Source organism: Passer domesticus, chromosome 7 (genome assembly GCF_036417665.1).
Source record: "Passer domesticus isolate bPasDom1 chromosome 7, bPasDom1.hap1, whole genome shotgun sequence".
Lineage (NCBI taxonomy): Eukaryota > Metazoa > Chordata > Aves > Passeriformes > Passeridae > Passer > Passer domesticus.
Genome location: NC_087480.1, coordinates 2,491,467 through 2,514,532, shown reverse-complemented (window position 1 = coordinate 2,514,532; position 23,066 = coordinate 2,491,467). Strand labels below are relative to the sequence as shown.

The following is a 23,066-nucleotide window of genomic DNA, read 5'->3' as shown; positions in this document are numbered from 1 at the left end:
CTCCAGAGAGCACAGCCAGCCTGTCTGCACTGCCTGGAAAATTCCATTTGGTTCAGTCAACACGTGTTACACGGCCTCCTCTTTCTTCCCAACTGCTCCCTTTGAGATAAGCCTGCAAGAGTAAAGAAAGGAAAAATATTATTTTTACCTTTGAATGCTGAGGCTTTAATATATGTAGAGATATATCATAACATCTGTACATCCTTGTAATAAAGGTGCTTTATCTTTATTTACATTGTAGCCGAAATGATGACAATCTTTAAAGAATTGTGGGACAAATTCTTACTTAGGTTGTTTTAATATGTTTTGGTTGATTTCTATTGGCGATTGTTGCAATTCACACAAAACACAAAGCTGTACTTGAATTTAAAAGATGAAATAGTCTGTAAAAATAAGGAGTACAGACCCAGGTTATTTTGGGTTATTTTGTGGGGTTTGATGCTTTGGGGTTTTGGTTTGTTTTTTTGTTTGCTGGTTTGTTGTTTTTTTCCTTCATTGATCCTCGAACCAGTATTGTTGCTAGAAAAGTCACTTGATTGCAAGTTCAGATCTGTCAGTTCAGTGAGTAATTCATGAGATGTAGAAACTGGAATAATAAAAAACCAGAGCATAATCTGATAGGGTTTAAGGGTCATTGCCGTGTAAATTGTGGAAGAGTTTCATGTTCCTTAAGAAGAATTCCTGAAGAATTTACACGAGTAGATTTAGTGCAGTAATCTAGAGATGACAGAATGATCCATCATAGGTATTAGAGAAGATAACACAAGCAACCTTTATAAGTGAAATTATTGCCAGTCTGTTGCATCTGGACAGAGTTACACACTTTTGTAAAAGTATTAACTTAACAAAAGTGTTTACTATGTCTGATTTTACTGCCATATGTTATTGCACTCAATGTGTGCTTAATCTAAGTAAGAATTCAGTGTAAAGAGTTCAAAACTCCAGTGATGGCCACATTCCATGGTTTTTGCTCTTAAATGCTCCAAATGTTTATTTTCAGATCTCTCATGTGAAATATGCAAACCCTTCATGTTGCATCAGAATGATGTTTTAATGATTTTTATCTCATTAACTATTTCTAAAAGCTCAAATTATTCCTGGAATTTGTCATCTGGAAGAATGGAAGCAATTGCCCCTAATAAACAAAATGCCATTTTCCTTAATGTGTATAAGAGCTCTGTGTAAAAACAGTGACAATATTGACATTGTTTTCCTTAATCTGTTAAGATGCATTATTTTCTGCAGAATAAACAAGAGGGGATTTAGGGTGATCTTTGGTTTTGTAAGTTCATTGTAAGGCTTCATCTGCTGTGGGGGACACTCAGTGCTGGCCACCACAAGGAGCAGGTGACCTCTGCCTCTGCTGCCTGACCCTGCTCTGAGCAGAGCTCTGGTCAGAGCAGGGACCAGATCACAGAGGAAACAGAGGTACTTCTTGTATTAAATATTCAACATCAAAATTTAATATTTAACATTTAAAGCCAACCCAATATCTGGGCCAAGGAGCTTTGTAATGATATCTGGAATATAATAACACATCTGTGTTATAGGAGCTGCCCTGAATGTCCCTGGGTGGGCGTAGAAACCCCCCAAAGAACAGAGTCTCAAGCTGGGAATGCTGCTGAGCCTGCCTGATTTGCACTCCTGTCCTGCCTCTGTGCCCCAAGGACACAAATCTGCCACACTTAGGGAGGCACTCACGAGCCAGGGAAATTGTGGCACTGGTGGACCTTGGCCTCAGTCTGTCAGGGTTTCCAAAATCTCTTTATTTGGTGCAGCCTCCAATGAATTTGCTTCCAGAAAGGCAGCACAGCAGACACATTATATAGGTCAGCCAGAGAAATAATTTTGTAATGTTATTATTTGTTATGTTTAGCTGAAAAAAACAATGGTTATAAATTTATGATTCTTCTTGAAACAGAATGACTATTCCCTTGACAGCAAACTACAGCAAAACCTGTGACATCGAGGTAGAATTGTTCCTGTAACTTCAGAAGGGATCTCTAACAAAGAGTGAGGATGGGTTTGGCATAACAGGAGTGTTGGGGGAAATGTGATAGGGCTTTGTGGGCATCTGTGATGGCACTTTCCCATTAAGAACAAGGGAATATTTGTATTGCTCTTCTTGATGGGAGGCTGATGTGCAGAGGAGCCCAAGGGAAGGGAAGAAGCAGCAGTGAGGCTGACAGGCACCAGGTTCTTGCTGGTGCAGTACAAATTTTTATGGATTTTACTAGAAAAATATGGGAATTTTGGGCTGTATCCTGACCACATGTGAAGTATAAAAAGACCTATAAATTTTTTTTCCAAGCTATGCTGCTCCAGCCCACAGACATTCTTGGCTTAAGTAGGCGATGGATCCTCCTTGCACAGATGTGTCTTGGGGCAGCTGCAGCCACTCTTACCCCCCTGGCCCTTGGGGATTCCCACCTGCCTCCCCCTGCTCCTCCCTCCTTTACAAGTCACATTCTTTGCATCCACTCTGAATTCTGTGCCATAGCTTAGGATAGAGGCTGAATAATTTACTCAAAGTCATGATAAGGAACAATAAGAGCATTTCCCAACATATTTCTTTATCTCTTGAGGGATTATTTATGGTTGGAGTGCCTGTTCTGGACACACTCCTGCCACCTGAAGAACAGTCTGACTTTTTATTTTACTTTGTATACTCAGAGCTACAATATGTACTAGAAAAATCAAACATACTTTATAAGACGAATAGTCACAGCTGGGGATAAGGAATATAAATAGGATGACATCAAATGAAAAGAACTGATGATCCAACAAGGCTTCTATAGATCATGTTGTCTAATGTCAGGAGAATTGCAGATTAGTCTTGCTGCTCTTTATGAGTAAGCCTATTTATCAACTTTCTGGAAAAATCTAATTTAAGGTGGCACATTTTCCTTAGTTCTGCCACACTTCAAAGCTGAAAGAGTAGAGGTTGGTCAGCCATTCTCCCCTGGCTGTAATCAGTGTGTGAGATTCCCTTTCAGGCCTTTCTCCAGCAACCAGGTCCTTGCTACTCCTGGCTGACTCTGATAATGTAATTTTGGTTTGCTTGATTAGTAAAAAAAAAAAAACAGGAAGCCTTAGCTTTTAACAACTTTATCCAATTCAGACTTAATGTTCAGAGAGAAAGAGCAATTTAAATTGCAAATGGTCTTTATAAGAAGCTGGATTTCTGTAAAGTATAACTTAGTCATGCCATAGAGAAAGAAGATGACAAGCCCTAAAAAAACCCACATTTGGACAAGGTGGATCCAGGCAGGGGCTCCACCGTTTTTCCTGAATAACCTCCAGAAAGAGAAACTATGTTTATGACAGGATATAACAAGAAATGTGAATTTTAACTACTCTGGAGGAAATATACAGGAATATAAAATTTCGTAGTTTTGCTACTGTGTACTACATTTTTAACACAATGGTTTATATCAGAGTCACAAAACGGATTTGTGTACATTTACATTCACTCTTTAAAAGCTAAGTAGATCTCAGGCAAGTAAAACAAGCTGTGTGATATTACGTTCTTTCCCCCCCTTTCACTTGAAGTAAGAAGACCTTAGCAACTAATGTCACATTAGTTTTATATATGTAAATACTTTCAAGTCAGAGCATATAGTGTAAGCATATTTTATCAGCTATTACCACTATGGTTTTTACATATATGAACTAAAAAAGCTCAGTGTTTGTGGACTTGGAAGATGGTTTTTTTTTTCTCCTTTAGGATTATCTGAATTTCTGGTAAATCCTTTGTTCTTATCAGAAAGTATTTAACTGTGCATTGATTAGGAATTTCTTTATCGTGTTTGAAATCTGGGAAATTTGCTTAAGGTTATAAGCAAGGATGTGCAAGATAAAACAGAAGGATAACACAGTGTCTGATTGTAATTTAAGTGTAATAAAATCAGTTGTGCAACAGTCTTCACCAATATATTCTCACAGGCATTTTTCTTAGGCATTTCAAAATGCTTCCATTCTTACAGGAAACTTTAGGATAAATCTGTATAATTCCTGTGCATGACATTCTGAAAAGACCAGATTATCTCACCTGTTTCCTTATAAGACAAAAGCTTTCATGTGCATAAACCAATGTTTCAATTAAAAAAGAAAAAGAAAAACAGAGAGAAGGTCATTTGACATTACTACACTGCAACCAGAATTGTGTAGAGGAAAAGAAAATAAGAGCAATTTCAATAGGATGCTGCCTTGGAGCTGAATAGATTTAAGCATTTGCATTGCCTGTTCAAAAAAATTGATAAGCCACAATTTTAGTACCAAATTCCTGTATCAGCTTGCAGACTTGGTGGTCTCAGTCTCTTGATTTTTTTTTTTTTTGGCAGTTTTGCTACTGCTGGTTACTGAACACCTGGGTTTATTCTCTGTTCTTCCCACTTCATCTTTGCCATCATGTGGTGTCTGAAATCTGCAATTCTCTCTATTGGAATTTTAGTGGGGAATATACTGAGTATGATGGCAAATACAAATATCAGGTGGAAAGAATTTCTACACCAGTGTAGTGACTCTGCTTCCTGCTTTTCCATGTGAACTGGATTTGATTTACAATTAAAAGTATATATATGTGCTTGTAAGATTAGTGAGCATTTTAATTTTTAATGCTAAATACACTATCTGACATATCCCTTGGGATTCACAGGCAATCCCTTCTCCTTGCATAAAACCAACAAGATGCATTTACCCTAAAATTGCCCTTGAAATAGATACTTTTTTTCTAGTGGTATTTAGAATAATTTCTCCCTAATGACATCTCCTTTGTGGTACAGTGCTTGATGGTTGAATCCTGAAGTGCAGATTCAGGTTTTTTTGCTTATGGTTGGGTTTCTTTACAGAACTATTAAGAAAAAAACATTTTCCCAGTGAAGATTCACCACGCAGGGATGGATTTGGCTGCTGTATAGACAGCATTGTTCTTCTGTGGATGACCTCCTTGTGCAGAATGATAGTTTTATCCTTCTCTACATCATTATGTTTGCTGTACAGAAATCCTGCTGTGCTACATCATAATAACATGTAATCTTCTTGCTCAGTTTAGCTGAGATTTAAGGAGCCGCTGCTCATGGAAGCAGTTTTCTAAAGTCTGATCTATAATTTACCAGAATCAACCAGGCAAAAGAGCAAGAGGCTTTATAAGAGGGATACAGCCCTTAAAACTCTTAAATGAAGATTAGTTTAAAGTTTTACAATCCGGTACAGAACCATCTGGCAAATCTCATGTCAGGCTTTGTTAAACCTCTGAGCATTCCTGGTGTGCTGCACCCCACACCCTGCCTTTATCCCCCATCCCCCTGCCCTGCACCAGCTTTCCCCAGAGATGTGTTGGAACAAAAGAGGGAAATAAGTGAGCCAAGGGCTGATTTCCCTGCAGGAGCAGCAGAACAGCCGTGGGTGTGCTGCACTCCTGGAAATCATCTCCTAATGCTGGATGTGCTCTGGGGGATTTATTGCATCTCTCAAGAGGGACTGGCGAGGTAAAAGCTGCCTGTTGGCAGCACCACTGGAGACTTGCTGGGTGAAATTGTGGCTTTTGAGCCCAAGGAATTGCTGGGAGGATGCAGAGCCACGTCACAGGGCATTTTGGTACTTCCAGACAAGGAGCTGTAGCTGGTACAGCAAAACAAAACAGAGTGGAAGCTGTCAGTGGTGATTCCAAGTTGCTGTTTATTCTGGAAAGCTCCTAAGTTACATTTCAGGGCTCCAGACTCATGGGTTCCTCACTGATCTCTCCACAAAGGGACCCTCATCTGTATATTTATTTGTATTTCTGTCCTCTGGCAAACCTTGTTTCTTGAACACAAAGCAGAAACCTTCCTATAGGAATCCTTAAGGACATCTTCATTTCAGCTGCCCTGTGGCTTTCTTTATACAGAAATATACGAACCTTAGAAACTTAGAATAAATATTTTATTTTACCAATCTTTTTCATAAACTTCTACTCCTGTCACTAAAATGAACCCTTCTGTTCACCTTTCTTGTGGAGGATCTCGGGAGGCTGAAGGAGAGGACTGCAGGAATCCAATTACCTGAAATCAACTTAGAGGCAAGGGGGAGGCATTGGTAATAGAGATAATCTCCTCCTCAGCTTACAGGACACCTCTGCCTCAGTGCAAGGACATTCTGCCTGGACAGTAAAATCAGTATACCAGATTTTCTGACTAAAATGTGTGACAGAAAAATAGTGGAGAGTGCACTTCATGTCTAAAAATGTAGATCTTGGCAGACAGAAGTTGCCCCAAACATATAAACCTTTGCAATCCCAACTATACTATGATAATGTAGCATAGCTGATATGCAGCTTAGCAAATGTCTTTTGCTGTTTGTTTCCCAAACTTCACTTCAAGTCATAGAAGTTTTCAGCTTGAAAGATTGTTTCGCACCAGTTTTGTTTTGGGTTGTTTTTTGGTTTTTTTTTTTCCTTTGCTGTAAAGTGCAGGAGTAGGACACTTGGAGTCAGACAGTTTTAATGCTGCCATAGCAGTTTCCTAAGGCACCAGAGAAAAATGCATGGTATTATCTTGGAATTTCAGTCTGCTTTTGCTACTCACAGTAATCAATAACCACTAGAATTACTGGGGGTACTATCTGCCTAGATAATTCTAGGGCTTTTCCAGAAATCAGAGTAGGTAAACCAGAGTTGTCGTGTTGTAAATTTTTATTTTTCCTTTTTAACTCCAAGTCAAGATTAGCCTTGAAGAAAAGCAAAAACTTGTTTCTAGAGAAAGAGAATGGAATGGAGGTAACATCTATCCAGCTGACCCAGTCCAGTATTTAGTATTAGAATAAAACCTAATCAGTTTGAGTTCTCAGATGCACCAAAGATCTCCCCGCATGTTTCAGAGTGAGGACCACTCTGAAACACCCAGATCCATAATTCCATTAAAGGCAAACATCATATCTGACTTAGAACACTTTCATAACCTTTAAATTCTGTTTTACAGTTCATTTTCTCTGGGAGCTTTTGGGAGCCTGGATATTGCCTGTCAAGTTGTCATAAGTAATTATATGTTTGTTAACTTATTGCTTCTAATAAACAACAGGAAATATTTATGATGAATTTCATTTTCCCCTTAAAAAAACTTAATAACTGCTTTGATTAAATATTAAAGCTTTCTTTTGCTGTTACAACCAGACAAAAATTTCCAAATATCAGCAAAATATTTCGTACACAGTCTTTTTATGACCTGGTTATTATGCTGGACTTTATTGATTGCTGGCACCACTGATCAGGGCAATTTCTAGGTGGTCAGGTGATGGGTCAGACTGATGGCATAGCAAACCAAAACTTTGTTCCTATTGAAAATACCTGAAAATTTGACCTAATGTAGATAGACAGGCCTGGGAAGCAGCTGGAATTTTTTGCATTTCCTAACAGACAAAAGGAAATAATTCAGAGATGAAGGAAACCTTTAAAGCCACCAAGGTTTTATGTGGTTCCCTGTCTGGTTTTGCCTTGCTCAGTGCCTGTACCACAGCAGAGACACGGTGCCAGGTGATGATTTAGAGCAGAACGTGTCTCCCTGAGCTGCAGCAGAGCTCTCAGGAGGAACTGGATCAGAGGGAGCAGCAGGAGCAGTTGTCCAGGTACCCCTGTGCTGGTGGAAGAGCAGCTGGTTCCTGCAGGGGTACAGGTGGCTCTTCCAACATGGAAAGAACCTCATTCATCCACCAGGCAGGCTTGCCTGCTAGAGAAACTGTAATCAGTGTGTGTGCAGGGCTGGGGGAGCTCTAATGGCACTGCTGGAACCACAACAACGTGTCCAGGCTGGAATCTTCCATCTTTGATCCAATCCAATTCCATCTTTGATCTCATCACAGCACAGCTCTCTTCCCCATGTGGAACATAAATGTTGAATTGGGGAAGTGGAGGGAACATAAAAGACTGTGGGCATGGTCTGTTGTTTCTTCAGGGGAACTGGGCAAGCTGCAGAAGGCTGCAGGAAGATGCTCCAAGCAAAACAAGGGGATAAAGGCTTCCAAAAACTTCCCACTTTTAGTAAGAGCTTATCTGTTCTGGGAGAAAGAAGCTCCTGTGAGGATTTTCTCGCATTACCACATGCTCTTTTATAACAGAGGAAAGTGAACTTGTGGCAAAGTGTGATCCACCAGCAGGGTGTGTGTATCTGAGCCAGGGTGAGTAAGGAGCTCTGCACTCCAGGTAGTTCAGAGCAGGTACCACACCTGGAGAGGGGCAGCTGCTGGGCTGGAGCTGCAGAGGATTTGTCTCCTGTCCCAGCTGCAGGCACAGGTGGGTGCCAGCTGTCCCTGTGGGCTCACAGCCCCTGTGGGATGTGTTTGTCCACGTGCAGAGTGATCACACAAATCTCCTCCTGGGTTCTCCATGGCTGTGAAACAGAACTGGAAAATTGGAGTGAGAGCCACCAAGGTGTTTCTGTGTGAGGAAAGCCTGCAGGGGTAAAGGAGCTGCTGCTTGGTTTTGTCCTCCTTCCCTCCTGGAGCAGCCTGCTGCCTGAGCAGCACTTTCCTGGAATCTGCACTATTTTCACTCTTTCTGTGTGCTGTCCCTATTTCCTGATATTTTATCTTCAGAGTGGGGTGAGAGAGTCTCTTTAGGTGCAGGGCAGGGGGAACTTTAGGAAGTAAATGGGGTCAGTCTAAGTAAAATTCAGCATTAAGTTCTTGAGTTTTCTTTAAGCCACATCTAAGATTGAGAACGTGGCTTCCAGTGTTACCCAAACATTTCAAGTGCTGTTTCACCTAAATGTACTTTTGCATCTGTTTTCCTTGCATAATCATACACTTGTTTATTCATTTTTCTCTTTGCCCTCTGAGTGGACAAATGTTGTATAAAAAACTGGTGCGAAATGCCAAGAACTATTTCTCAAGAAATAATGTGATTTTTAACATCAGTTCCTGGCAGGCTGGCCCATGTGGAATTATTATGGTATCTTTAGCATTACAATTGATACGTTTAATAATTTTCATTGTGTGTTTGGGTCCCTTTGATGGCTGATGATTAAAGCAAGATTATAAGGTAGACTACATTTGCTTTTGAACACATGAAAAACACAACCTTCCCTTTCTAGATGCATTCATTTTAACTCTTTTCAGCATTCACTAAATCTGTGGTTATTTCTTTTTACATTTGAAATGCACTTATTGTTCTATTTCAACAATGAATCATATTCCATTGCTACCCCAAAATATAAAATAACAAAAAATGGTAAAAATTATTGCCTGTAATCTATTATTACAGGCAATCTAACCTGCCAAAACACAATTGCCATTTAATAAGGTGTTTTTTAGAAAGAAGCCCTGTGAATGCTCCATGCAAACTGAAGTTGCCCACAAATTCTGTATTTAAAAAACAATGCTTCCTTTTAAACAGCCACAGTTTGTTGTAAAAGACAAACAAAATGGCATCTCTCTCCTTTTCTTTATCAATCTCTGCAGTCTCCATGGGCATTTAGAGCACTCTGGTGTGGGGCCTGGACAATGTGATATTTGCATTAGATATGGCCAAAGGGTAGCACATTAGAGATGTATTTCCGGAGGAGGAAAATCCTGGTGCTACTTAAAAGTATTTCAGCAGAAGATCTTTTTTTTTTTTTTTTTTTTGGTCTTGTGAATGCCATTGTTTCTGTTTTATGAAAGAACAAAAATTTAGGGAGCAATATGGGACTTGTATCCTTTATAGCAGTGTGTAAAGTTCCCTCACTGGAAGCACATATGGAGCAAATGAAAAGGTGTCAAAATCCTGTTCAGTGCTCAGTCCCAGTGACCAAAATCTTGTGCATTTATTATTGCAGTAGAGTAATTAGATGTTAATAAATAATTGCAGGATGTTTTGGTATTGTAAAAGAAGAAAGTGTGAAGGATCAGAGCTTTTGAAGACCACTTTAATCTGTTTGATTAGATGGACTTTGATTTGGGGTGGTTGTTCTTAAAACATTCCAAGTAGTGGGAAGTCCAGGAGACAGAAAACCTTTTTCTGTTCTGTCTCCTGGCTCCAGCTGTGGAGATTAAGGAAAGACAAGGGCTCTCATCTGAAAACATGGCTTCACATCCAAAAAAATCAGCCTTTAAAAATGTTTCCCATAAATTCCTTTTCTGATTTATCTATTGAAGTTACAGTGAGCATAACACAACCTGGGCAGGAAACAGCAGAAAAAGCAGAGTTGAGATCCCTCTGAATTTCTGCTGCTGAACCTTACTCTGTTGACAAATAATTTCATAATTTTGGCTGAATTTTTTATCTGTATGCACAGATGAAGTTGTGTATCCCCACACCTTGAAAGATACAGCAACTCTGTACTTAGCTGAGTGAAAAAAACAAAAGTTACAGCCTACTCCAAATATGTGCAGTGATGCATTGATACATTATTGTATGGAATTTGTACCTGACTGTTTTATTCCCTCAAGAGAAATTAATGCTGAATGTTGACTGAACATATCACTGACACATCTTTTTTCTTTCCCAAAAGCACACAAAAGAAGTGGGAAGGCCACAAACTCCTTTGAAAGAAACCACCTTGGAGCCCTGGACTCAGCCACAGGTAGGCTGGAACAACTCTTTTGATCACTTCTTTTCTGTGGTGGTGGTTTCTGTAAGTATTTGTGGAAATAATCTGCAAAAAAGTTGTTGCAACAAGTTGCTCTGTGGTTATTCTGTTGCATGTCAAAATGATTTGTTTTGGTTTTTGGCTGCTCAGACTGGTGGTCCCCTTTGAGTTAAGTTTTTTTTTTAAGGGAGAAATGCCAGCATTATCTTGCCTTTAACTTGTGCTTAAAAAATTTTTGCAGAACTTGACAAAACAAAACTACTTTGATGGTTTTATTGGTGTGTCAATAAACTGTGAGCATCTGGTGTAGAAATGAATTGGTGAATGTTTGTTGTTTTGGGAGAAAAGTTTGAGACATTAACCTTTTGCTTCATGAGGACTTAACCAAGAATGAAGCAATAATTAATCATGCAAAAAGCAATAAAGAAACGTGGATATTAATATGTAATCTTTCTTAACACAGAATGGGTTTGAATACTTCGGTCTTTGTAATTACTTGAAAAAATTGCTTATTCTAAATGTTTTATGTGGAGGATTTCAGAGACATTTTTGCTGTTTATTCCCTGTGTATCAGCGCGTTGCACATGTAGTATGTGGCGTCAAAGGTGATGTGAGGGAATGAAAGAAGCAGTGAAATGTGAAATCCTGGAAGTTAGGCTTGTTCTAGAGGCCTCTACTCCCAAAGCTTGTGGCAAATACAGTGTAGGAATTGAGAAGCAGAAATGAAAAAGCCCTCACAGCTCTGTTCATGCCTGAGTGCATTTCCCTTTAGCAGGTGCAATGCTGGCTGGGCAGGCTTCCACGGGCCAGTCTATACAGCTGGCTAAAATATAGAAACTCAGCTGGGAAACCCTTCCCTGCAGTCCCAGACAGGAGCTGTTTGTTTGTGCATGCAGAGAGGAGATATCCATCAGTAAATCTGCAAGCCTTGTGCTGTAGGGCAGTCCCTGAGCTGCTGCTCTCCAAGTCTCAGGATTTCCCCTTTTCCCAATAAAAGATCCAGAGCAGCGAGTGCTGCTCCCAGCCCCGGCATGGCCAAACCTCCCAAACCCTCCATGCAGGCAGCTGCTAATCACAGCAGTTAAGCCCCATCGATCTGAGTCTGCAGTCAATAATGTTTATGTGCAGTCCTTCCAGGGCTTGCTGTGCTCCTCAGCTACCAGCAGAAGTTAACCCTTCGTGTGCAGGAGCAGCCTGCAGGGAGGTGTCTGGTTCCAGCAGTCCCTGGGCAGCTGGTGGAGCATTGATGGGCTCCTCCTGTTCCTCCCCTACAGCATTTCCTCTCCAGGAGCTCCGAGCTGGGGCTGGGTTTGGGTTCTTTGAGAGGATTTTGGCTCCTGAGTTGAGAGAGGAGCTGTTGAAGCAGCTTGATCCTGTGATTGTCATTTAGTGGGGCACTGGTGCATGAACGTGGGTGACAGAGGTGAATTTTGCAGCCACTTTTTCTTGGTGGTTTGTGTGAATTTTTGCCAGCAGTCCTGCCAAGGAAATATTCTGCTGCACTGTCCCAGTGTTGATGGGAATCCTTGTTCTTGCTGGAACAACAACAGACCATCACCATGTTGTTAGATTGCTATTGGAATCTGCATTTGCCACAGCTTTAATAACCACAAAGTTTAAAATTCATAAAATATTTTTGTCATTCCTATTTATTTTTTACTTTAAAAAATAGTCTGTTTTCTAGAGCAAATACATAAAAAGAAGCTAACAATAATATGCTTTTTTATTTCTTGGAGAGAAGAAATGTAATCAACAAAATCAAAAACTGCTGGAACCATTATTGTAGCAGAAAATTAAATTAGTTGATAATTCTTTCATGGATGTAATTCTGGCCACTGCAAATCCCTCCTTAGGTATTTTGTATAAAGTGAGTAAAAATTCATGGCATGGATAAAAGCTTTGTCTATTTTATGAGCAACAGGCAAATGATCCAAATGGTGCTCATAAAGCAAATGGTTCCCAACTCTAAAAGGAGGTGAAATGTATTTAAAAGCTGCTGGAATGAACCACGAGCAAAGCCAAGTCCTCTGTACAAAAAGGTGTTACTTCCATGAGAGTTTTTTTTGAGTCCCCGAAACCACACACAAGGGAGAGGCTCTCTACTTGTGTCTACTTAATAATAAATATAAAAAATCATTTAGTGTGCTTTAGTGGGGTGAGTTCTGCCAGCAGGGAGAGCATGGAGCAGCCCAGAGCAGGGTTTGTGTGCAGGGCCAAAGGGCAGTGAGGCAGAAAGAACCACATCTGGCCCCTGCCAGCAGCAGGGGAGAAGCTGGTACCCATTAGCAGCAGGGCAATTTCACCCAGAGGTTACAGGCTGGGGAAACAAGGATTTGGGATTTGTGCTGCCATGGCTCCCACTTGCCTTATTTGCTCAAGGTTGGATCTTGGAAGCAGCCAGGTTTTGCTGGGAATTTTGAAATAGCTCTGCAATTAGACAAGAAAAGAGCTGTAGTGCTTTGTCAGGCTCATTTCTCCTTCTGTATGGCAGGGTTTTTGTTCTTGGTTTTACAGTTGTGCTTTTTAGGGGTTTTGGCTGTGGTTGATTAAGTTCACAGAGCAGTATGACATTGACATTGTGGGAATTCTTTTTTCATGGCCATGCCTTTTAACTTGTAGTTTTCTGCATCTTTTTTTCTGTGAAGTCAGTGAATGGAAACTGATGTTACTGCCTGGAAAATAAAGTACGAGAGACTGGTTCCGATAAATTTGGGACAAGACCTTTGCAGATAAGGAACATGTGTGGGAGTAGTTGCCCAAATAGACTTGTCATTGGTTTACAAGCTTTATTTAAATGCTAAATACCATGTATTCCTGTGGTTGTGTTTTTTGCTGCTTTGCCTGATTAAACATTTAGCTGATAAACCCTGTCAAGGCTGTTCAGAGCTACTGCAGTTAAGATTATGTATTTATAGCCTCTAAATTTTCAGTCCATTATAAACAGGACAATTTACAATCAAAGTAATCTGTGATTGTTTAAATTTCTGAGGTTGCTGGTGCTGAATTTTGTATGGCAGTGACATGAAATAATATTGGTCACTGTGGCTCTGAATCAGAAACAAATTGTTTCTTCCAGACTTTGGCAAGGTGGGATTGTTCTCAGAAAACAACTGAAAGGATGAGAGGAAATGCCCAAAGGTTTGCCAAGGTTTAGATGAGATGGCAAGAAAGAAAAACTTCTTCACTGAAAGCACTGGAATTAGGCAGCCCAGGGAGATGATGGGATCACCGTGTCTTCTCCAACCCTAAAACCTCTAGGATTCTGTCATTACTGGGAAGATGAATCTAGAAAGAGACAACAGGGATTTTCATATTGAAAAGAAACAATGCTTAAGTTTAAACTGCAGTAGTGGCAAATAGTGAGGTTTGCCAGCATGACAGGTACAACAAAACTCCCACTCTTCAGTTGCAGAATATTTCTGATTTAATTTCTTTTTGGTGACTCCTACATGACTGCCTATTCTGTGTCTCTCTGAAATACTTCATACAAGTGGTTCCTAGGGGGGTAAAATGCAAGCAGGTAATGATAGTGCTGCAGCTTTTTATTTGTTTATTAATTGTAAGAACTCCAAGTGCTTTTAGTCACTGAAGATAATGACTAAAAAGTCAGGATAGAGCTGCATTAATCTTCCTGGCCCAAATGTAGCATAATTACTTTAATGAACATGTTAATTTATCCCGTCCTCATGCTCTTCCTCCTTCACTGTTCACTGCCAGTGGAACCTGAGACAATGATGACCCTCAGAGTTCTCTGGGAGGGGTGAGTGTCTGAGGATGATGATGATTTCAAATAAATGATGTGTGTTCAAATAAACCATATTTCACACCAACAAGGCTTTATTACCACCTGCTGTAAAGGTGGGGCACTCCACAGCACTGGGCATCACAAGCAGGGGCAACAAGATCCAGCCAAATACAGCCCTTTGTGTCTCAAAAAGAAGATTCTTCTAAATCTCTAGTTTTATTTTCTCTTTGTGTGCAGAGCACAGTCCATTTTTGTTTATTTTTTTTTTTAGCAGAATTGCTTTTTCTGGAAAGGCAAAGCCACTCACTCAAATCTAATTACAAATGATAGAGTGTAGGGGTTGGGTTTTTTTGCTTCATTTTAAAGAATCACTTTATAATCTTAGAACAGTGGATACAACATCACTAATCCAATATTTTAGCAGTAAATACGTTTGATGATGGGAATTGCTACACTAATCTTATATCCCTCCACAGTATAGTTAAGAAATCCACAGGGGGTTTTACTAATCAGTTTTTGTAAAGTAAATCAAGTCCTGTAATTCTGGTTCACCCAAATGCCCAGCAATGCAGGCACAGCCATGTGCAGCACTTCTTGTTCTTCTCATTGGTTTTGAGCCCTGATCTACAGCCAGGCTTTCCCCTGAGCATTTCTGGACAGAAAAGTCTCCAAGCACCCTCTGACAGAGATGTCTTATTAGGAGAGCTGGCAATTCACCTTGTTCCCCTCAGCTCCTGCTCACAGGCAAAAAACTGCCAATAACAAATATAATCCAACCACATTTGCTACTCTGCTTCTGAAAAATATGCTTGAGGGTACTTATTTAGGCACTCATTTTATTGACAAGTGAGATATATTGCAATATGGCCTGTGGTTTGATGTTGGCTTTAAAAATATTCAAAATTAAAATAGGTTGTTTGTTTTTTTAATTATAAAATGAGTGTTTTAAATTAAGAATAAATATTAGCAACCATGGTTAAATATTTGAAAAGAAGCAATTAATAAGAATTCTGTGCATATTTTGTTCCAACAATTCATGGGTATTGAATTATTGTTCATGGAGTCCTGGTGTGCTCTGTTTGCTTAGGTCACAGCTTGAGCCTTTAGGACTCAAAACCAGTCAAAGTCAGAATGAAAACAAAGCTTTTTTCCTGGTTTGGTGTCTTCAATAGAAACCAGCCACCTAAACAGATTTATACAGTCTATTCACACCCAGATTATATTCAGTATTTAGAATCTGTGTGCTCAAAAATATTCCCATTTTATTTGGTGCCTTAGTAAATTCAAATATTCCTTGAATATATTTCTTATGTAATGGAGCTTCAATCGCAATCCTGAGTGCTAACACAAAAAAAAACCCAAAAACCAAACAAAACTTGGTAAAATTAAAAAAAAACCCAAAAAACAACAAAACAGTAATAAGAGACCAGATCAGAGTAGAAGATGTGGAGATTCTAAATGAAATTAGAATTTTCTACATAAATTTCTGCTGGTTTTGAGCACTCCAGTCTTAAAACCTGATACTTGATCTTTTTGAATTGAGGCCTCCCAAGCTTGAAGCCAAGTGGAAGCAGACAGTTGTCTTGGTGTGATTTGAGTATCTGCAGGAACAAAATAACATTTTATTGAGAAACTGAAGAGAAAAGAAAACACACTAATTATCCCTGACATCATGAACAAATAATGTATCCAGAAATCAGGGCACAGTTCTGGAAGGTGACTCTGAAAAGGCAGTTTATGGAGTGGAAAGGGGCATTAACAATCTCTTGTCTATTGATAGTTTCCCCTGGTTCCAGTTAATGTGGAATAGAACACCACCAACTTGCCACATATAAACCAGTATATCAGCCTGTAGTAGGCCACGGGGAGTATTCAACTGTAAAATAAAAAAGGTAATTACAAGATGTTTGCAAATAAAATCTTAATTCTAATTAAATCAAGACTTACTCTACAATGGAGCAGGGTTGCTGAGGTTACCTGGCCAACAGGAAGAACTCTGTATTAACCTAGCAGAATTTCAGACAGACTTTAGTATATATAAAAGATTTTTTCAAGATCCTGTTTAGCCATAGCGCATGGCAGTGGAGGTTAGTCTCTGTGTAGCTGAACAGTGACTCAGAGAAAATAAGGACAAAAAGAAGCAGGCTCTCAGAGCTGTGAGCACTGAATTTGCTATTGATTTCAGCAGGGGAGACTATTACAAAAGCAGAATATAATTCCCATTCCATTTAAGTTTAGCTGTCTGTTTTCCAGGCTGGCTCGTGATTCCATGATAAAAAACCTCTCAATCTGAGCCAATATAGAGTTCCCTCATGAGTTAATTAAAAGCAGGGAGTCCTCCCCAGAGAGTTTCCATGCAGCTCAGTCCAGCAGGGCTCTGGGGCTGGCTCTCCGTGCTCAGCCCTGTCACACTGCTCCCTGTGCTCCCACAGCCCAAACATCCAAACTGCTCAAGGGGAAATTAGCCTACAGCAAAGGCTTCAGGTCCTCCTTGAAACATTTAAATGGTTTCTGAGCCATTTGCCTTGTAGAATATCTTTCCCTTTTTGTCTGCCGTGACAGCAATGTTGTCTGCCTAATTCCTTTGGCTCACACTGTTAAGTCTTTTCCTTCCTCTTGCTTCTGACATGTCAGTGTTGCTGTTACAGACTCAAACAGAGGTGCAAAGAGGAAAGGATTGGTAGGAGGAGCAGGGAGCTCGGCTGCAGAGCATCACCTGGGCCCCAGCCCAGTGCAAACAGGGTAACCCCAATGCAAACAGGGAACCCCAAAAAGCTGTCAGCGTGCCTCGGGCTGGGGCTGCAGGGAGGAGCTGTGCTGCTCACAGCAGCCAGGGCATTTATCCTCCTCTTTTCACACCGAGTTGGAGGAGATGGGCACTCAGCAGTGACACATGGTCCAAAAAGGGCAGGTAGACAGCTACTCCTTCATCTTTGGAGATGCACAAAGCCCTGCCAGTGTCTGAGTAAATCACACAGCCTGCTTTCAGAAGATGCAGATGAGATCTGTGAGGTGCTCAGTTATCCATGGGGATGCCCAGAATGGCTTTTCCTTTTCCTTCACCCCTTTTGGCGAGGGAGCAGAGACATCCCTGTTATTTGGGAGGAAGCTCCAAGTGTCAAAACCATTAAATGCCATTGGACTGTAACTTGCTGTGAGCCGTGCTCAACGTGCATAAATCTTCAAATTGGAAGCACAAAGGAGCTGTGATTGATTGAGGTGTCCCTTTCCAGTGTCCACCTGGCTGTCACTGGCACTCAGCTGCGAGGGGAGGCAGGAGCTGTGCTCAGGAACAGATCCATCCTCTTCACTGCTCCACCAGAGCAGGGATTTATGCATCTGGGAGGGAGAAGAGCAGCTTGAAAAGCCCTTGGAAAGCATGAACATAATGAAATCTCTCCGTTGTGCTCTAAATCTTAAAAATGGTATAGGCTTCCGTGCAGATCTTTGCATGGAGAGTCTTTGAGGGAAAACTTATGGAAGTTTTGGGGTTTTAACTCTGAGTTGATCTCCTGATCTTTTCTTTCCCACACTGTTTTTAGGAAACTTGTAACCAAACCTGGTGGTTTGGTTGGTTGGCATTTTTTTAAGTGTGAACTTTTCCAACATAAGAACATTATATCTTAATTCCTGATGAATTAGTGACACAAATGTTTGTTCTGGACAGCAAACAGGGCCATGAAGTCTTGTCCCAGAGAATGGCAGAAGGAGGCACAAAGTGCACTGTGAGCTCTTCACCTGTAGAGGTTCACTGCAGTTGTGATTCTGTAGCACTGAATATTTCACTGTTGTTCACAAAGGATGGAGGCTGAAACCCAGTGTCAAGGGACAAATTATTCATAAATGCCATTAAAGCTCCCAATGCACACCCAAACTCTCTCTCACACATCTTCAGTGTTGAAAAGAGATTTTCCATGCATTTAGTTAACTGAAATGTGGGATTTCACCAGTCCATTAAGTTATATGATTATTGTTTTGTGTCTGTAGTGGAGATGGTGGCTCTGGGTTGCCAGGTTGCTCACCCTCTGAGGCAACTCCTCATCTGCAAAATCAGTTATTTTTCTTGAAGGATATTTTATGGTCTGATTAATTTTTGGCTGAAAATTGTTGCATATAAAGCAGATATGCTTTATCCAACTTGGTGCCCCAGTGCCTGTAAGGTAATGGCTATTTTGGCCTCATTCTATCCCAAATGAGATTAACACCACTGCTCTCTCCATCTGCCTTTGAGAAAGAATCCAATAACTAGCGAGGGGAGATTATCACAGTCAGCATTTGCAGTGGGTTTTAGCTCCTGCAAGGAGACAGGGACCCTCTCAGAGGGTGCAGGTGCTGCTGTGCCACTCAGGGTGCCTGTGTTGAGCCCTTTTAGTTCAGTATTGCCCTTTAAAATGGACATTTCTCACCCCCCAGGCCATGCCTCATGAGTTCACTGGGCAGCAGAGCTGCATGGGGCTTCTTGCTAGAATTTTGTTGGTTTCCTTCACCTTGAAGGGATTTCAAAACAGAGAAATAGTGGAGAATAAATTGTGCTGTGGGGACTTTTCCTGCTCTGACTTTGATTTTGATTGCAGATTGAGATGCTGAGCTGGGAATGTCAGAATCCAGCCTGGCCTCAAGGCTCCCCTGCCTGTCCCCTGATCTGCACCCACGTGTCTGCGAGATGTGCAGGGGCACAGGTGTGCCCTCTCATAATTAGCTCAACAAATGAGATCTTCCTCCAGATCTTTTTTCTTCATGCTGTCCCATTCCATATTTCTCCAAAGCAGGAGCAGTTATTGATTTTCAAGCCGTGGGAGTCCCAGCCATTTTTGTCCCTCTGACTGAGCCTGCCTCTGTCACTGTCCAGCAGCACAAGTTTGTGCCACACTTGGAGGCAAATTACAGGGAGTCTCAAAAAGATGGGGGCCTGGACTCCATTGCCACTGAAATGGTGTTTCCAGCCTCCATTCTGCCTGCTTGGAGCTGAAGGACACAGATGAACAGCAGAATCTATGTGCTAGCTTAAAATACACCGAGAACAGATTTTATAATACGGATTTTGTCTTTTCTTAGGAAATGAAATGTTTTTGTTGGTATCTAGCTCTGCCTTGAAGAAGGAAGGGAGTTTTTCTGTGTGCATGGATTCCTTCATTTGGAAGGCTCCTTCTTCCATGCTCTTATGAATGCAAACTGGGTTTTGCTGGAATTTTACAAACTGGCTCAAATTGAGCTGTTTATGAAGCTAAATTAGAGAAAATGCCATTAGAAAAGGATGTCAGGCTCCAGACAGTAGGTGTTGGTGCTGCAGATCAGCATCCGTAGTTTGGAAAATGATCAGCAAAACTTTCCATTTTGGCTTTGTTTTGAAATGCCTTTATGCCTTCCCAAAAACCACAATTAATTGTTGTGCACAGTGCTGTTTTTCTAACTCTAACAGACACTAGAAATTTCCCAGACTCAGAAAAGAATTAATGTTGCAAACAGTCTGACAGTGGTTGGTGTTTGCAGTAGAATTCATCATCCCTGAAAAGATGCATATTCTACTGCTTTGTTTTGAAATCCATAAATTTTCACAGTACTTTGTAATGCCCTGAATTTCACTATATATCTGCAGTACAGATGGTGTAAACTACCAACCGAGGCAGAATTTGCACTTTGTTTTATTTGTCATGCCCTCTCTTTGTGCTGCTGCTCTCCCTCAAGATTTTATTCTAAATTCCTCTTCACTCTTCAGCAAAGACTCACATAAATACTCAGGTTGTCACCATTTGTGGAAACTTTCCCTGCCAGGGTGCCCACAGTCAGTCATTGCCATGGACAAGATTAGTTCTAGGTGCTTCTTTTAAGTGGAAGGGCAATATCCTAATCTGAAGTGCTATTACCAGATTAATTAATTACTTATTGCCAAAGTATTTTGCACTGTGGGGACATTTTTAGTACTGGGTTATTTATCTGGTAATATTTCATACTTATATATTACTCTCTGAATTCCTATAGTTATTTCCCTATGAGAAAACCTGATTTTTGCAGTGTTCCTCTGTCATGTACTTGTTAAAATTTTCTCCTTCCCAAGTTTTATTTTAAGGATCATTTCACAGAATCAATTAGGTTGGAGAAGATCTCTGTGCTCAGCAAGTCCAAGATCCATGAAATCTTTGCCATCCACAGTGGATTCTGATGTTTTTCTGTGCAGATTTGGTTTCCCTGTTGAGCAGCCTGCCCGGGAGGGGGTGCATGAGGCACTCAGGTCTCAGTGAGAACAAGGCTCTTGGCTCTTTTCAATTCCAATTGTTTTTTCTTTAACTGCTTTCATACGTGTGCCTAACACACAGATCTCTGTCTAGATAGGTAAAAGTGAGGATGCTTTATGATCTGTTTCATTCTTTCTGTTTCAGAACTTACAAGTGTTTTGACTTGGAAACATCTGAACTTTTTTTTCTTTTTTTCGTCAGGAGGAGCAGTGAGAGAGGGAAGAGCTTTCTGCCTTTCTCTTTTCAGAACACAGCTAAAACGCTCAGCTTCTGGGCTTGGCAGTTTTACAGCAACTTGATAAAATAAAAATAATCGTGCCATCACTATTTTATCTTCCTCCTTTCAGATGTTCTTCCTTCAGAATTGCTTCTTCCTTTCATATTTGTGGCACTGTGCTCAGCAGCGTGGCAGGCTGTTCACAAGCTCTGCCAAGCTGAGGATTTGAGGGAAAGTAAACAACTCAGTTGGAAACAAGGATAGCAAGAGTTGTGGAGACTCTAAGAAGCAGAGATATGCTGCTGTATTATACAAGAGTTCACTTAATGGAAAAATGCTGTTTTCCCCTTCGAAGAAATGAATCTCTTCCTGGCCATTGTGAAACAAGCCAGCCGTGCCCAGCACTCTGTGCAGGCAACTGCTCTATCAAGGGCTTTTGTAGCACTCATCCTGATTGAGGGGGAAAAAAAGGATTTTTGGCCTTCAGTTAGAAGATAAAACAATGTTTATAAGGAATAAAGGCATGTGCTAGAACCACCTAGAGAGAGCTGATAGAAGGAGCTGGGAAATTCCCAAGGGAGCTGCACGCTGGGCAGTAATTGAAGGAGTCTTTTCCTTTATGTAAGAAAGTTTTTCCTCACATATTCCTCAAATATTAGTTTACTTGCAAGTGGTATTTATTCCGTCGACTACAAATCCATTAGTGATGTTTCACGCTGGCAGATTTTAATTTTTGCAAACAGGAGTGATTTAACTCAGCAACTTCTCAAGTCATTTGTGTATCGCTCCTAACCTCACCAAACAGCAGCGAGATGAAAGACAGTTCTTCATTATCTTCCTAGAGAGGAGGTGGGGCTTAACTATTAAGAAACATCTTAAAACCATTGTCTAGTGCAGGAATAAAGATTGCTGTTGGAGGATTTCCCTCCTCCTGCCTCTTCTGTGCTGTTCCTATGCAGGCTCCTACTCTGTTTCATGTCTCCACAGTCAGAGAGATGCTCAGATTAGACCACAGAGAGATGATATTTTTAAATGGGGTGAGCCAGGTCTATATTAAGTGTGTTTTAATAACTAACAAAACATTTTTAGATGGCTTTTTACTCATTGATCTTCCTTCTCCAAATTAACCAAACTCTCTTGGAAGGGAAGGTGGCAGCCAGGATGGGAAGGAGGGAGTGCAGAATGAGCACAGAACAGCTGTTTTTGTGATGCTGTAGCAGAAACCTGTGTTGGTACATGGGAACATACAGAACAAAGAATGCAGCAGAAGACCAAGCAAAAAGGGAGGCAGAAAATAAATGCTTCTGAATTAGTCTGTTTAGCCATGATAGATGCCTTGTCAACCTGCTGCACCTAAAAGCTAAATACATGGGCTGGAGAGGGGGAAAAAAAGCCAATTGAAGAAAATCAATCATTGGGGTGTAGGCTATTAAATGTTGACAAGTTGTAAAGGCTGGTTATACTGCTCTAAAACTTTGGGGGATAGCAAAACACCTTTGAGTAAACTTAGACTCTTTAAATCAAAAATGAAAGTTCGTTGTTTTTCTTCATGGCACGATATGTCAGGGGCCAGTATTCTCAGAGACTGTTACACAGTGTGAAATTACTGGTTTACTCAGTTCTTTATATTTCTGACCTTGAGATCTGGATCATTATAGTCGATGCCTCTGACAGAACTGCAGAGTTCAGAATGGGTTGAGGTTCTGTAACAATAAAAATCTGATTATTTTTTTTTTTTAGTTAAATAATGAGCAATAATGTTAAGGCAAAGTGGAAGTCAGGTAACTGATTAATTTCATTCTGTAGGGAACAGTGCAAAGAAAGGCCACACAGCTTCTCCATTTTTTTTTTCTTCTTCAGCCAAAGAATTTGCCACACAATTGCATGAAAATGCAAACTGAAGTCCTAAGGAGACAATGCTTCAGACTCCTTGGAATTGCTTTCTTGAAATAACAAAGCTTCCATTGATTTCTACTTCCTCAATATGTTTTAGACTGTAAGGTTTAAGTTGTTTAAATTTCTATAGAAAAGAGGGAGAACACTCGGGTTGTGTTAACAGAGTGCAGACCCAGGGCTCCAGTGGCCTGTTCCCTTGTTATTGATCTGGCTGGGTTGTTTGGTGCTTCTGCCTCTTCCCAAGGGCTGAGGACTGGTGATCAGCATGTACTGAGTGAGTGGAAAGGAGCTGGGGGCCAAATTTAACTGTGGCAGCTCCATGTCCTCTTGTCCATGCCTAGGAAATGCACTTACACCAGCCAGTGTCAGAACAAACCCGGGGTGCTGGTGGTGAGCAGTGTCATCACTCAAAGGCTTCACTCACTGGATCTGCCAGG

At 40.7% G+C, this 23,066-nt stretch overlaps 1 protein-coding gene across 3 annotated transcripts in view; it reads left to right on the top strand.

The window, feature by feature from the left end:
• The window catches only part of PCDH11X (protocadherin 11 X-linked), a 416,794-nt gene that overhangs the window by 181,676 nt on the left and 212,052 nt on the right, over nt 1-23,066 (top strand). For all 3 annotated transcript variants that reach the window (XM_064426477.1, XM_064426476.1, XM_064426478.1), the window contains one exon: nt 10,461-10,532. In XM_064426477.1, the coding sequence (XP_064282547.1) occupies nt 10,461-10,532 (72 nt within the window). The remainder of the gene's footprint in view (nt 1-10,460; nt 10,533-23,066) is intronic.